The 15,300-nt window shown below is 43.1% G+C and overlaps 1 protein-coding gene across 1 annotated transcript in view; it reads left to right on the top strand.

Annotated features, from left to right (window-relative positions):
• NDRG1 (N-myc downstream regulated 1) overlaps positions 1 to 9,572 on the top strand; it is a 40,681-nt gene extending 31,109 nt beyond the window's left edge. The window contains exons 9-16 of the mRNA XM_059867379.1: positions 384 to 440; positions 1,381 to 1,484; positions 1,897 to 1,953; positions 2,758 to 2,809; positions 3,573 to 3,620; positions 5,176 to 5,211; positions 6,520 to 6,571; positions 7,723 to 9,572. Of these exons, the coding sequence (XP_059723362.1) occupies positions 384 to 440; positions 1,381 to 1,484; positions 1,897 to 1,953; positions 2,758 to 2,809; positions 3,573 to 3,620; positions 5,176 to 5,211; positions 6,520 to 6,571; positions 7,723 to 7,988 (672 nt within the window). The 3' untranslated portion in view covers positions 7,989 to 9,572. The remainder of the gene's footprint in view (positions 1 to 383; positions 441 to 1,380; positions 1,485 to 1,896; positions 1,954 to 2,757; positions 2,810 to 3,572; positions 3,621 to 5,175; positions 5,212 to 6,519; positions 6,572 to 7,722) is intronic.
• Positions 9,573 to 15,300: the final 5,728 nt, after the last annotated feature.

Genomic DNA, 15,300 nt, shown 5'->3' with positions numbered 1-15,300 from the left:
TCCAAAGCAGGAGCATTTACTGTGGGCTGTGAGCTTCTGGTACCAGTTCTATTGCATTGTCAGGGAGGAGAGTTGGGCAATGGGTTTCAGGGACAGCCACCAGGCTGGTTTGCCTGGTGTTCCTGCAGGGAGTGATTCCCTAAACACCTCTGCCCCTAGCAGTGTGTTCCCTGTACAACTGCATTAGTGAAGACATCTGACGAGAATGACTCAAACCCCTGATGGTGTTCTAGGTGGATTGAGGGGGGAAAATATCACTGTAGGATATTGTACATGTAGAGAGAGCAGAGAAACATCCATTGGTCTGTTTATGGGTAATTGGAAGGTGTCATTTGTTCAGGGGCTGTGTTAATAGCAGATACTTAGGTAATCTTGCTGTTCAGATTTCAGGTTGGACGAATGCTTTGCCAGACATGGTCATTTCACATCTATTTGGAAAGGTAATGTTCAAAAAATTCCTCTGATGTAGTCAGTCATCTGTATTTACCTCCTGGGGCTGGAAGGAGTGCAGAAGCTTTCAGTTAAACAACAAAAGATGAAGTTAAACTGAGATAGGATTCATACTTGTGTCCCCAGCATTTTGGGCAGTATTCTGCCATGGGGTTTTCTGTGTCCTGAGTATTCAAGTGCATCTCAGTTGTGACAACTCTAATAGGGGCAGCTCCCTGTCTAGGCAGCCAACACTTAAACACAGGTATAAGAGTTGTACATGCTCATGTTCTGAGCTGAAAAACCCCACAGACTTTTTTTATATAACATACTGTGGCTCTGTGACAGCTGGTTATTGGTATTAACCGTGCTCTCCAGTGCAAGCCTAATGCAAAATGCTGGACTGTTTTTGAGGCTACTTTGCTGTGCTTGAAATTGTTAGTAAATGCAATGGAAAACTCCATTCCAGCAGAACAAGGAACTAATCTATAAAGACTTTAGAACCCAACTGTTTGAAAATGTTTCTGATTGAAGTCCTCGAAGCTTAGTTATTTACTATTGTGAAATTGAGTTCCACATTACATGTTTGTAAGCTTTCAACATCTGCTTTACCCTGGAAACATTTATTAGGCTTCTTACCCTGAATCTTCTTTTGTTTGTTTTAAAACCTCACACTTGTCTGACTGTAACCATCTGCACTACAACATGTTTTGCAATTGTGAGATTTAAACATTACAACATATTTGAGTTTTCAAGTGAAAATTGTGGTACTGCAATCAGAAGCCAGTATTAATTATGGGTGACTTCACTGGGTGCTGAAAGCTGTCCCTTCCCTCAAGGTGCACTCCTGTTGTGCATCTCATATCTGATCTGGTACACAACTACTGTGCCATGTCTTCAGATCCTTTCAGAAAATGGCCCCTGTTCTGAACAATTCTGTCTCCACTTTAGGAAGAGATTCACAGCAACCATGACCTGATCCATACTTACCGTCAGCATATCATTAATGATATGAATCAAACCAACCTTCATCTCTTTGTCAACTCTTACAACAGGTAAATACATTTACCTGATTTCTAACTGGAAACTTTTAAGAGGCTGTCCAGCTCTTTAGAGACAGTATTTCTTGTGTGGTGGGATTACATGTGTTCCCCCAGTATGAAGTTCTGCTTAATAGTGCCTTTAGGGATCTCAGGTGGTTTGCTTATTGGAGAAGGATCTCATGCATTTGTGGGGTGAAAGGTTGTACACTGGGACTGAATTACAACATTGATCCTTCAGTCTAAGTGTGGTTCTGCATCAGTTATGGAGGCCACAACATATTAAGTTGTGATTAAATTACCATTAAGTCAGCTTAAATTAACACGTGATTGTCTGTGCTTTCTCTAAACCAGAAGACTATAGAAGTATCTATAAAATTCCAGTGTTTCAAAAGACTTTGTCCTCTCTATTTTTTTTTTTTTTTAGTCGGCGAGACCTAGAGATTGAGCGCCCTGTTCCTGGAGTGAATGTTGTCACCCTTCAGTAAGTTTGGGGTTTTTTTGACAGCTTACTGCAGGTCAGGGGCTGCCATTAGGAAGAACTCCTCTCTCCAGACCTGGCAAACATATTAAAATTGAAACTTAAATAGTTCCTGTCACTGTGCATATAAAAATTTGGGCTTACAAAGTACTCAAAAAGTTAGTGTTTAGATTCATGCAGAAATGTGTTATAGTCAATGGAAATTATAGCTCTAAAGGCACTTGAGCTGTGCTAATACAACCAAGAATAATGACAGCCCAGCCTAAAACCATTTAGAAAGCCACCCAAACAGGAAAAACTTTCAGGAAGATAGATCAGGAATGGGAATGACTGACTGATAGATCATCTGGCTTTCTTATGCTCCAACTTGTGCAACATAAGTTGTCAAGTCCTTCCAAGCTCAGCTGCTGAGGTTATACACAGGAGACTCTGTTCCTCTAACAATCTGTTTGGAATTGGATGGACAGAACCAAAACTTGGAGCTCAGGGGTCCAGGGGGTGGTAGGCAGGAGGCTTTGATGCTGATACTCACATTCAATTTCTTATAAGTCAAGGAAGGAATAAGAGCACTGTCAAGGGCTGATTTGCTGCCAGCTGGGGAAAAGAACAGGTTCTCAGGCAGGGAATTGGTGCATGTCACTGGCTCTGCAGCTAATGCAGGATTTTGTGTCTTTAAGGTGCCTGGAATACAAAACAAATCATTTCACATGCTTAACTGTCTCACCCTTCCAGAGACACAAAATGCAGCTCAGGGCAAGTCTGGGCTGGGTGCCAGAGATAACACCTCTTGTGTGTGCTTCTTTGCAGGTGTCCTGTTCTCCTGGTGGTTGGTGACAGCTCCCCAGCAGTGGATGCTGTGGTGGGTACCTCGAGCCTTCTTTGCCACCCTGCTGAGGGTGGGTGGGGGAGCCAAGGGGCTGCAAGAGGCCAGCAGAGCCCCTGCCACACAGCAGCCCTGCTGGCTATCAGGCCAGCCCAGTGGCTGTCCTCTTCCAGACCACAGGAGAGCTGCTATTAATTCCATGCTGTTTGTCCCTTCTGCCTGTGCACTATTATTTAATAGCTACCACGTTAGGAACAATCACCACAGCAGTTCCAGTGAACCGCAAATATTTTCCTTTGGAGAGGAATCTGCTGCTGGTATTTTAACTTGCTGTGTGGTGCTGGAGCTGTGCCCTGGGTCACTCTGCAAGTGAAGGGCTTCTTTTTGACCATTATAACTCTCCCCAGATGACTGGATGACTTCAAATGTTGTGCCTTAATGGGCATGCCCAGTCTGCTGGCCCACGGCCACATGGCTGCTCACCACTTGGGATGCTACCAGATGACCCCAAATCACAAGATAAACAACACTTGTTGCCATTGAAGTCCCAGAAACAGATGAGAAAAAAAAGTCTCCAGTTCCCAAGTATGAGTTTGTAATGTGGGGAAAATGCAGTTAAAAATGTGAGCTGACTTAGGTTTAAAGATGTGTATATGTATACACAGAGTCTTCACACAGAATAAGACACTCAGTTTAGTCTGAATTATGCCAGAAAACAAGGTGTTGGATCTGTTTTCATACAAGAGTTCATACTTAAAATCTTGTGTGCAATGCCTTATGCTGCTATTCTTTTCTATAGGTTGAATGCAACTCAAAGCTGGACCCAACAAGGACCACGCTTCTGAAGGTAATAAAAAAAACCTGTCCTTTTCAAAAGAAACATTCCTCTCACATAAAACCAGTTGGATTAGCTAAAAAAGCAGAACTAGAGTGATGTGTTGCAATACTGATAATATTGCAACACATCACTCTAGTGATGTGAGAATCCAGTTCTGATTTAAAACCACAGCTCCTTCAGGGTGAGAGTATTTTACTGGGATAAACAAGACCAGGGGCTTTGTGTCAGAATTACAGGAGGGAATTTCTCAGCTCCTCCATTTTAGAATAGTAGAGATGAGAGCTGAAATGTTCAGTATTTCACGTACCCATAATGAATTTGACTAGAGCTGGCAAAGCTGATCTTGAGATATTTTGAAAGGTTTGAAAAGCTGTGAGCAGACTAGGAGTGCAAACCAGTTCATTTTGTTCCTGTGCTTGCCTCTCAGCAGTAGTGTCAGGTGAATTGACAGCTAATCTATCAGCCACAGTTTGGTCAACCTGTCTTTTATGAGGGTACAGTCTAGGACATCTTACTGCTGATTTCCAGAAAAATTGATAAAATGCACTTAAAAACGGCAGAACATCAAGCAAAGGCTTTGGCTGGTGTTTGGCATTCAGAGTATGAGTGCAATCTTCAGCTTGTAATGAAGTAATGATGAAGTAATAGCATGCAAACAGTGAAACAAGTTTGGTCAAGCTTTGCCAAGAGCTTCTACTGCATCTCTCTTTAGTGAACTAGTCAGTGAAAATTATAAAAAAATTTTTTTTCCCCCCCTCCTAATTTGAGGAGTTCTACTGCTGCCCTATAATGTGGGTGTGGCAGACACCCTAAGAAAGTTTGACACTGTCTCAGTCCTTGTATCAGTGGCCAGCCTTTGCTCAGTCCAGGGATATGGCTGATGCCAGATCCTGCTGCAGGCCTGGTTTTTTGCTAACTAATCCTAGATAGGATTTGGGGTTTCCTGTAATTTACAACTCTACTGTTTTCAGCTTGTAGTGTTCCTTGGAACAGGACTGTTTTTGTTGGGTTGACTTTGAGGGGTGGAGTGGCAGGAAAAATGAAATGCTCCAAAAATATTTCATGCACTCAAGATAGCTTTTCTCATCTGGCTTTCCCTGCTTCCCTTGGCAAGTTAGGCTGATGCTTGCCATCAGCAATCTCAGCAAATGTTTTTTCCCCTTTTTTCTCTCACCTCTGAGTTTTAGGTGTTTGTTTTCTCTACCCTGTTTTTCATCCAGGTCAATACAGACTCATGTTATTGGAATTCAGAGCTGAACTTGCAAGCAGGACTAATAGGCTGGTTTCTAAGAAACTGGTTATTGCTGCCCAGCAAAAAGCATTTGTAGCTCCAGCTGATGCTTTCCCTGAGCATCAAGAGCCTTTGTGGTTTTCTGGGGTGCAGTTGTAGCTTTATAAACATTCAACAGCTTGCTTTGATGCATTCATCCACATGTATGTTACTCACACAACAAAAGGGAGTGTTTTTTTCTGCCAGATAGCTAAAAAGGTCATTTCAATATATCCTGAGCACAAGTGAGTTCCTCTGGCATTACTCTAACTGCCTGTTCTCATCCCATTTCAGATGGCTGACTGTGGTGGGCTCCCTCAAGTTTCCCAGGTAGGATTTGCTGTTGGAAATCCTACTAATCATGTTCTGCAACAAATGGGTGTTTTCCTGTAGGGTACTTGCTGTTCCCAAATGTCAGCCAAAAGGATAATTATGATTTCATGAATAATGATGTCAGTTGGTCATCTGAGCTTGCTTTTTTCTTTAAGGAGCAATGAAGCACAAAATTAAGATTGGGGGAGGGGGGGATATTATTTTCACTGATAGTCTTAACCAAGTAAAGAACTGAGGTGGGAATGCAGAGGTATTATTTTATGCCCATTTACTAAGATAATGTGGATTAAGGCTTCAGGCACTGACATTTGAACAACATTCTTACTTGGACTATTTATAGTGTACATCAGGGAAGTGGGAGACAGGAAATAACAATGCTAGGTTATTGCATACACTGGCTCAGCTTGACTGTGGATGAAGTGGAGTTTCTAGAACACATTTTGGTATAAGTTCTAAGCTGCTAATAAAGCCAGGCTGGCAAAGTTAAAATTTACCTATGCCCTTGTGTTGCTTCACTTAAAGAGCTGATTTGTAAATCAGCTATGGAATGTGATCTAACATTGAAACAGATTTCTAAGCAATATAAAGTGGTGTTTGTGAACTTCAGGAAAAGTTAAATTTGTAATTGCCTGCCGCTGAAGGCCCTACACAGGCAGTGTGTGCTCCAAGAGTGGGAATTGGGAAAAGATTTCTGAAAGCCCTGTGGCATTGCTTCTGTTGTAGAGTCCATTCTCTGCAGTGGTTCAGAGAATTATGCAAAAAAATATTTTCATATGAAATACCAGAGACTGTAAAGCTTTTGTGGCCACTGTTAGCAGAGGAGAAAAACCAGGGAGTGCCTCATTGCAAGAATGTTGGTTGTAGGCAGTTGTGCTGGTATATTCCTGGTGAGCTTTCTAGCCCTATACATCTAACTATCAGCTCTGAATTGCTGAATTTGTTCTCTGCTGATTAGGAATTTCTCAATTACCAGTCTTGTATGAGCTGCCCTGTACATTTTGTGAGGGCAGTTTTTTTTTACTTTGGTTCACCTGCCTCAGTAACTGCTCATGTCAAGTTTTGAGCCAGGTTTAGACCATTTGTGTTCCCTGGATCTCAAATGCATGTATCCTTTTTGCAAAATAATGGGGGGATGACTAGGGAGGGGAATGATGGAATTTTCTTATAAATGAAGTTTTCATACAGTCAGTAGAACCCAGAGAATGTTAAATATGTCCCTGTTAAGATAGGGCATCTGTGGAATCTGTAACATTGGAATGTAACCTACTGAGCACTGCCTTTGATAACTCTGCCTCTCTTTTGCAGCCTGCCAAGCTTGCTGAAGCTTTCAAATACTTTGTTCAGGGAATGGGATACAGTAAGTATTGGTTTTATTGAATGGCTGATCTTGCTACTGAAGTTAATTGGGCATTTAAGCACCCAGAGTGTCTCTGATCCCAGATGTGTCACTTTTTCCCCTTTGGAAATACATTTGCAAGGGGAAAAAAACACATGCTGTATCAGGCCAAAGGGTTTTCAGACCAAGTGATGCTATTAAATAGTAGAGAGCTTTGTAAACAGCTTATACCCACAAATACCTCTCACTTCATCTCAATGTTTTTAAGGTTGGCTATTCGTAATAGTGTCCCCTTGTGGCATCAAAGGATGAGGTTCATCTACTGCACACAACATTTAAAACCTCATTGGTTTTAAATGAGGTTTAAAGCCTCATTTAAACTTCTTTGAGTTGTAGCTGTTTGCTTTTCATGTATTTGCTTCTGACAGCTGCTGTGAGGATACACTCACTACGAGCCTGGGCTGCCAGCAGAGGCTGAATATTGGAAAGAATGAGAGGGCTGATGATTCTCTTCAGTTTCCCTCTGGATTCTTGTAGACACAGCAATGTGCCCTAAAGTTTCTTGAATCCCTCAGCCCTGGCCACTAATTCCACTGTAGTAATTTGGTCTCCTTGACCACATGCCTGGAGCAGGGGTGGTACTTCTGCATGTGAAGGTACCCTGAAAGTGTCTATTCCACCATGAAGGCTCCTCCAAGCATGGTTAAGGCCAAGGGGAAGGCAAGTGTGGTGGTGTTTGCAGGGATCCCAGGATGAGGGAAGAGATGAGAATCTTGACTCCATGTTTCAGAAGTCTGATTTATTATTTTATGATATATATTATATTAAAAGAAAATGATCTATTAAAACTATACTAAAAGAATAAAAGAGAGGATTTCATTAGAAGGCTAGAAAGGAAGGAAAAGGAATGATAATAAAATCTTGTGTCTGACCAGAGAGTCTGAGACAGCTGGACTGTGATTGGCCATTAATTAAAAACAACCACATGAGACCAATTACCTGTTGCATTCCACAGCAGCAGATAAGTATTGTTTACATTTAATTTCTGAGGCCTCTCAGCTTCTCAGGAGAAAAGATCCTAACGAAAGGATTTTTCAGAAAATGCCTGTGACAGGCAAGGGCTTCCTTCCACGTCCCTGCAGCGAGGCATTAACGAAAGGCTCTTCTTCCAGTGCCCTCTGCCAGCATGACCCGGCTGATGCGGTCCCGCACGGCCTCTGGCTCCAGCGTCACCTCCTTGGAAGGACAGAGGAGCCGCTCCCACACCGGGGAAGGCACCAGGAGCCGCTCCCACACCGGGGAGGGAACGAGGAGCCGCTCCCACACCGGGGACGGCTCCAGGAACCGCTCCCACACAGACACGCGGATCGAGCTGACGCCCAACTCGGCGAGCAACGCGGAACAATCGAGCCCCAAGTCCATGGAAGTGTCCTGTTAGATGGCTGTGGGAGGTTTAAAACTGGTCACAGTGTGAAAAAGTAATGGATGCCCCCTGTGTATCACAAAAACATAACTGGTATTAATCTCTAGCTATTCTGTAGGATGAACTCTGTTCACCAGGGTCTGAGAGGGACCAAAGAAAAGAAGCATCTCATTTGCTCTATCGTTATTCTTGTATCTCAGACAGCTGCTGCTATTGTGCCCTCCTTCAGTGGATGCCAAATTCTAAAGGATACTTGCCAAAAGCTGATGTGGTTGTAAACACTTCAGAGTCAAACCAGAATTGCTCAATACCCTCCTTTAAAATCAAAGCTGTTACAGGCCCCTTTATCTCGTCTTCTCTTGAAGTAAACTGGCACAATTTGAGATGAGTTTGAAAGCGGGGGAGAAAAAAATAACTGTTAAGGATGACTTTAAGAAAAGGAAATGAAACAAATGCGTTATGGCCTCATGTTGAAGCTGGAGTTGAATTCATTGTATATAGCTTGACTTCAAATGATAGAAAAGTTAACGTATCGTGCATTTATAGGCCTTCTAATTCATTAGTATTCAAGCCTGTTTTCCTATGTACAATAATATACTACTAAAATAGGCAATTTTAATGTGACTTTGAGATGAACTAAATCTTTAAGGTTTTTCATTTCACTTTTTTGAGATTTAGTTCCAGTCTTCCTTTCCTTCCCCCCTCCTCGACCCTAAAACCTGCTTAGCCAAATGAGGACAGGATTTAAATTTGGGAAGCAAGGTAGGATTTCCTGCTTGGGAACTTGGGCCAAAGGGTTTACCAAACTGCAGAAGTTGGTGTAGTTGTAACAAGTAGGGTAGCTGTACATGCCAGCTAAGCAGAAACAGTTTGATATTTCCTTCAGAAAGCTTTTTATCTTTGCAGCTCAAGTTTTTTTGTGTCCTGCACAATTATCATAAATTTGGAATTCTGTAAGCAAAGACAGATCCAGCTGTTCTTTGTCAGGAGAGATGAATAACTGTGGGATGGGCATGTAATTAGATACTGTACATTCAACTGCCACTAATTACTAGATTTGAAACTGATGAGATTTCACTGGTGCTGAAAAGTGTATTCCATGAAGTGGTGGAGCAGCAACACTGTATCTCTGGAATGCAGTGTCTAATGACTTTGTAAATGTCATGATCTGCTGGTTCTGCATCTTTGCATAGCCTCCTTGAGTTGCTTTCTTTGAAGCTAGTGGCTTGATACCATTCTGCCACTCAGAATGTCACAGTTGGGTGTTCTTAAGTTTGTCCTTCCATAGCTAGTGGGATAGGATTTCCACAGCTCCAGTGCATACCTGCTGAATTGCAGTCCTCACACAGACAAAAAGCTCAAATGCTGAGCAGTGAAATAGCAAATGTTAATACTTTGGGATTGCTTGTTCGGAAGAACACCAGCTAGGTTACTTTATATTGACTAACTTCAGCTCTTGTGTAGAATATCCATAACATTTTGTGGGAAGAACAGACAATTTCCAGAAAGAATAAAGCTATTGTGTAAAGTCTATCAAGAAAAGTTTCTTAATGAAGTATTTGTATTTATTTCAAAACAAATAAATTTGTAACTTTGCAATGTCTGGTGTCTTCATGTTTTACCAGGAATACAATAATCTTTTTTAGTCCAAATATATTCTTGTCATCCCTTTTATCAATGAAGTCTTTCTGACTTTACTCAGAGCTGTCATTCCCTGCTTTTGTACTCAGAGCTTTCCCTCCTCCAGCCTACTATTCTAAGAAAACAGCACACACTTCTTCAGCTTTTTTGCTGACTATTTTAGTACTAAAGGATATAGAAATACAGGAAAATATTGAGCCATGATACAGAGTAGTATTTGCTGTTTGAACTTTTTTCTGTCTCCCTGGCTAAAGTACTGACTGGTGCACAGATCCGGGATCTGACTTCCTCACTGGAGTGGGTGCCACACTCATTTCATCCTTTCTGATCTCTAAATCCATTGATGTGATGAGTTCCCTGTGAATATCTGGAGTTATTCAGGCCTCCTGGCTGACATTTCAGATGCCACTTGGATTTTCTAAAGGTGGTTCTTTTTGGAGCTCTTACAAGAACGTAACTTTAGGGAAGTAAAGATTAACCTAGTGACTTACTTGACATACTGGAGTTTTCAGGGACAGGTGCTTTGATGACTTTGCTGGGACTATTTTAGGCTGCTCATTCCTCCTGTAGCTCAAAAAATCCTGTGATAGGAAGATGCAAAAGCAAATATTTGTTATGTCTGAGCCAAGGCTCTACTGGATGTGATGATTCAGCAGTCAGGACTGGACTGATACCAGCAAAGGGCTTGACAGCCAGTGCCAGTGAAAACAGGAGCAACCTGTGCCAGCTCATCTTACAAAAGAGGGGCAAAGTTAGGTTCTTTGCTGAGCTTTTCTGGGAATGGCTAATCATTCCTTCCACAAGGACACCATGGTGAGCCTGTCAAGCCCAGGCAGTTTATTTTGGTTTAATGGGGAGGAATGCATCCAAGCCTTATTGCAGCACAAAGGGATCTGCAAGCACTTCTGAGCTGCAAGGGGTTGCTAGGAACACTACAAATGTCAGCTTTACCATCAGAAGGGTTCATTTGGCAGAGAACGCTGTGTTCCTGTGCAGAAAAGCTGGAGGGTGGCACAGAGGAGTGGTGTCTTACCTTGTACAAGGAGTTATGACTCCTCTTTCCCCACAGTACTGCTCTCCTGGCATCTTTAGCTTGTGTTGAAACTGAAGAGATGCAAATGGCTTGTGGATTTATTAGAAATTTCTATAAAACCCCTTCCTAGGCCTGCAAAAGCTGACTTCTGCATCGTTGTTGGAAACAAAAATAGTCTGGATATTGTAGAGTCATTAACCTGGAAAACAGGAGCTGGGGATCTCACATTTTTCCAAGTGTGAATGGCCACTAGGAAGCAAGGAGCTACTGTGGCATAGAGGGAATTCTGACTGGAGAACAGGAGGTTCCCAGAAAATATCCAGTTTGCCCCTTACAGTGCTTTTGGGGCTATAAAGAAACAAAACAGGATAGGCTCCCAGGGACCATGAGGCTTCCTGATTGCATTGGTGTATCTCAATGTCAAATCTTTGCTGCAGTGGTACTCGTTAAAATTACTAATAGGATGTCATTGCTGAAATCCAAGTTATTTCCACCTCTGCCTAGGCCTCGACATCTACTGTATAAAAATCTGGCTTAACTTCATGCTATCCTTCCCCTTCCCTGTCCTTGCCGAGGGGGAGTGGAGGAGAATGTGCCAATACCATGTGGTGGCAGCAGGACTTTTGTGGTGAAGGATGCTGCTGCTTTCCTCTTTAAAAGTCTCTATTGACTGAACAGCTGGAAACTTTAACCTAGATGTGTTTTCGAGGTTTATGATTAATGTCATGTGTTGTGAGTGATGGACTGAGCTGGAGTGAAAACTGTTTATAGCAAAGCTGCTTATATTTTCTCCCCAGTGCTGGAATCATCTCCCTGTCTGCTTTTGCATCTTGGGCAGAGTATCTGCTGCAATTCTCCATGTACCTGTAATGGGGTCTGTTGCATCCACCAATGCAACACACTGAGCAGTGTTGCTTGCAGCTTGGCCCTCCCCCTTCCCACATGCTGTCTGCTTCTTTATTTCCTCTACACTATTTTGCACTATTTTACATTCACAGGCACAGAAATCTCTGTCTGTCTATATGAACAGCTGGTTTGATGTGTGGATTTAGCATTTCCACCGAGAGAAATAAAGACTTTATGATGGTAGCTGATCACTGCTATGCCTAATGTTTAAATAAGTGACAGAAAGGATGTCAGGGTATTTTAAGAGCTCAACCCTTCCCCCTCAGCCCTTTGTAACAGACAGACACAGCCTCTCACTGTTTCTATCTATTGCTTCATTAAGGGTTCCATTCATTTCATAAACAACACAGCTGCTGACCAGTGTTAGGGGGGAAGAAAAAGGAAAAAAAAGGCTTCTGATTGCAACTGCCAGACAGTTCAATGTCTGTTCTCTGCAACTCAGCGTGGGGATCATTTGCTTACCCAGCACTCCAATGGGCTGGAAGAGAGTCATTGTTTTGATGTCATTAAAGAGGCAGCCCCACATCCCATGGACCCTTACAGACCTTGGCACTGGTGGGATGTGCATGAAACACTGGATGCAGACATCGCTGGGCACGTCCAGGAGAGCCCAAGGGTTGGGAAAGGGGATAGCAGGCAGTTTTCCTTCACAAGCAGCTGCACCATAGGGGGCTGTGACAGCAGTAAAGCTGCAAAAACTATCCCTGGGTGACCTGCCACTCTCTGCAATTGCTTGTGGCTGGAGTGGATTATGGTATTCAGGTCAAGGTCGGTGCGTGGAGGGGGCTGGGTGAAGGCAGGGCTTTTTCTGGGCAGCAGCACTGGAGAAGGGCTGGGGCAGCTCCAGGCAAAGCCTACACAAACCAGGGCACTTGGAAAAGAGCAGGACATGCCACCAGCCTGGGCTTTTCATGCCCTGGCTCTGTGTGTGCACAGACCTGTGTGTGTGTGCACGAGTCCCCATGAGGCTCAGCAGCACGATGGGCAGGGAGGATGGGGCTGCTGAGCTGTGGGTCTGCCCCACCCTTTGGGCCTGGCACTGGCACAGGGAATAGCCAATCTGCTTGTAGGGTTTGGCAAACCCACCCTGTGCAAAGGTGCCACCCAGCCCCACACACAGCAGTGAGATGCACACTGTCCCACCAACCTGCTGGACCTCAGACACACACAGATCTCTCCAGCTAGGAAATTGTCATTTACTGAATGACTGCAATATGGTTTCATTTATTTGTAATGATAATATGACCAAATAAAAAAAATCTTATTTCTTTTTCACCAGCTGCCAATGTTAAACTTTGATCTGATCCTGTGGTGATTCCCTCTGCTGCTCATGAGTGTTTGGGGCAGAGATCCTACAGAAGCAGACCCTCACAGAGGGTCAGCACTTCATTTGGAAAGTGCAAAGTACCGAGGAGATGATGGTATTCCCAGAGTAGTGAAAGCAGCCAGGAAGCCCTTCATGCAAGACTGTGAGCTGGGCAGCTGCCACATGGGTGAGCAGAGGTTGCAGAGGCCAGATGTGATTTCTGGTGCCTGTAGAGATAGCAGGGAAATATGGTACCTTTGTGGAAAGTTATTGTCAGAGGAACAGGTGGCTGGAAAATTCTTAAAAATGTAGAGGACTACCCTTCTTGGGGGAAAAAAAAAAAGAAAAAAAAAGGAATATAAAAATATCAAAAAGGCACACTGGGAGGGCTGAGAAGGAGAAGGAGAATGAGGAGAAGGTGTTTTCTTGCCATAAACAAGCCCAACTGACCAATCTCAGTCCAGGACAGGAGGTCACTCAAAGTGTTTATGTTCCTGTGAGGGCCAGTAAGGTACTTCAGGCTGGAAGGCAAGCTTGATTTGTTGGAAAACACTGCAGGTATTTTTTTCTAGAATTAAAAAGTAGAATCCTTACTGGGGTTAGCTCTGGAGGTATGTAAATGAAGGGATACAAGACAGAGATTCTTTAATTTAAATGCTTTTCCCCATGTCTCCAATAACCTTGTTTGAACAATTTCAGTGGGTGTGGCTTTTGCAAACAGGTTACTCCTGCAACTTCTCAAGAGAGCTGATAATGAAGACATGCTTAGGCAGGTTTTGTAATACACTCCACTTTGCTCAAACACTCTAGACCTCTGTCCCAAGTCCAATAAGAGTGTTGCAGAAAAGCCTCCCAAATGTTGAGCCAGAAACAGATCAGCAAAGAAATGTAAGTTGGGAAACAACTGGCTTTTTCAAACTGCCAAAATATTCAAAATGAAGGAAATGCTCTCAGACCATCTTTTTTTTACCACATTACAGTGCAGGCTCTTTACCTTTCTGTGTCCTCCAGTTCACAGCTTTGTCACAGATTGCAAATGCCCACTTGGACATTGGCCAGGTAAGAAGATGGGAAAAGGAAATGTCAGTCACAGATATATTTCACCTTCATTTGCTTGCCTAAACTTCTTAATGAGGTGCCAGTCAGAGATTCATTAACCATTTGCCACTTATTTAATATCTTTAAACCACAGCAGCAATGTGCCATCTTAAAAAACCTCACCATGATGCTTTACAAACAAGCAATGTGTTATATAGCTGGAGTAACTCAGAGTGCCAAACCAATCTGGTTTTTCCATTATTTTTTCATATATTTCAGTAAATGAGCTTACAGAAATAACTCTGTAGAAATGTTGAAACTGGAAAGTCACAATTTGAGAAGGTAAATATAGGAGATGTGCCTCTAGATAGTGGGAACACTGTCTCTATCAGTTTAATAAACTGTTGGTTTCAAATTCCCTTCAAGAAAGCTGGGACAAAAACAGGGTTTCATTTATAAGACAACACAGTCTTTCTAAATGTTGTGGTTTTCCTGGAATCAATATACACAGCACAACCCCAGTGAACAGCTCAAAAACATGGCAACTGCATTACTCCCTGTTTCCAGCTGCATGTACACCAAACTGGTGTTTTAAATTCCAGCCGACACTCCATGCAAAGGCATTTTAAAAAGCTTCATGCCTGCTTTCATACCAGCATCACCAGACCTCCAAAAGCCCACCCCTCATCCTTGACCCAGCCTAGAGGACCGACAGGATGATCACCATGAGCTGAATGTGTGTCAAACAGTCTTGGCTTAGGTGGATTGCAAAATTGTCACTCTCATCCTTTCTTTAGCCTTTCACTTGCCCAATGCAGCAGAGGGGTCTGACCCTGGTACCTCCTCAATGCTGTAATTGCTCTTCCTTGGGTGGTGCCATCGCTTTCAGGTGCCAGCAGAGACCTGGGCCCATTGCACAAATGTACAATGAGCATCAGCTCCTGCTGGAGGAGGGAATGAACAGTAGGGCCTTGTTCTGGCTCTGAAATCCTGAGGAAAAGTGAAGCAAAGGGCTGGATCCATGAAAGCCTTTGGAGATCGAGATCTTCTAGATCTTTTGTGGTTACTGCTTTAATTCAATGAATTAAAGCAGTAACCACAAAAGTACTTTGTAAAAGATACATGATTTCCCCAGGCACAGAGGGAGCCAGGGAACTGAATCTAAAGCTGGACTGTTGCCTCAGTCCTAGGGCTAATCTGCTTGTAAACACCCACTAAAACAAAGGATCTCAAATGCACCACAGACTGCAGATCAAGGTAATTGGCTACAAGTGATGCTGTTCCCCATTCAGAGTCACTGGAGAGACAATCAGCAGCACAAGCAGAGTAGTAGAGCTGACAGTGCTTGGTTTCCTACAGATTCGTGTCCAATGTCCCCACAAAACTCCTTTACAGCAGTGCCA

Source organism: Haemorhous mexicanus, chromosome 1, assembly GCF_027477595.1.
Source record: "Haemorhous mexicanus isolate bHaeMex1 chromosome 1, bHaeMex1.pri, whole genome shotgun sequence".
Classification (NCBI taxonomy): domain Eukaryota; kingdom Metazoa; phylum Chordata; class Aves; order Passeriformes; family Fringillidae; genus Haemorhous; species Haemorhous mexicanus.
This window is presented reverse-complemented; position numbering and strand designations above follow the sequence as displayed.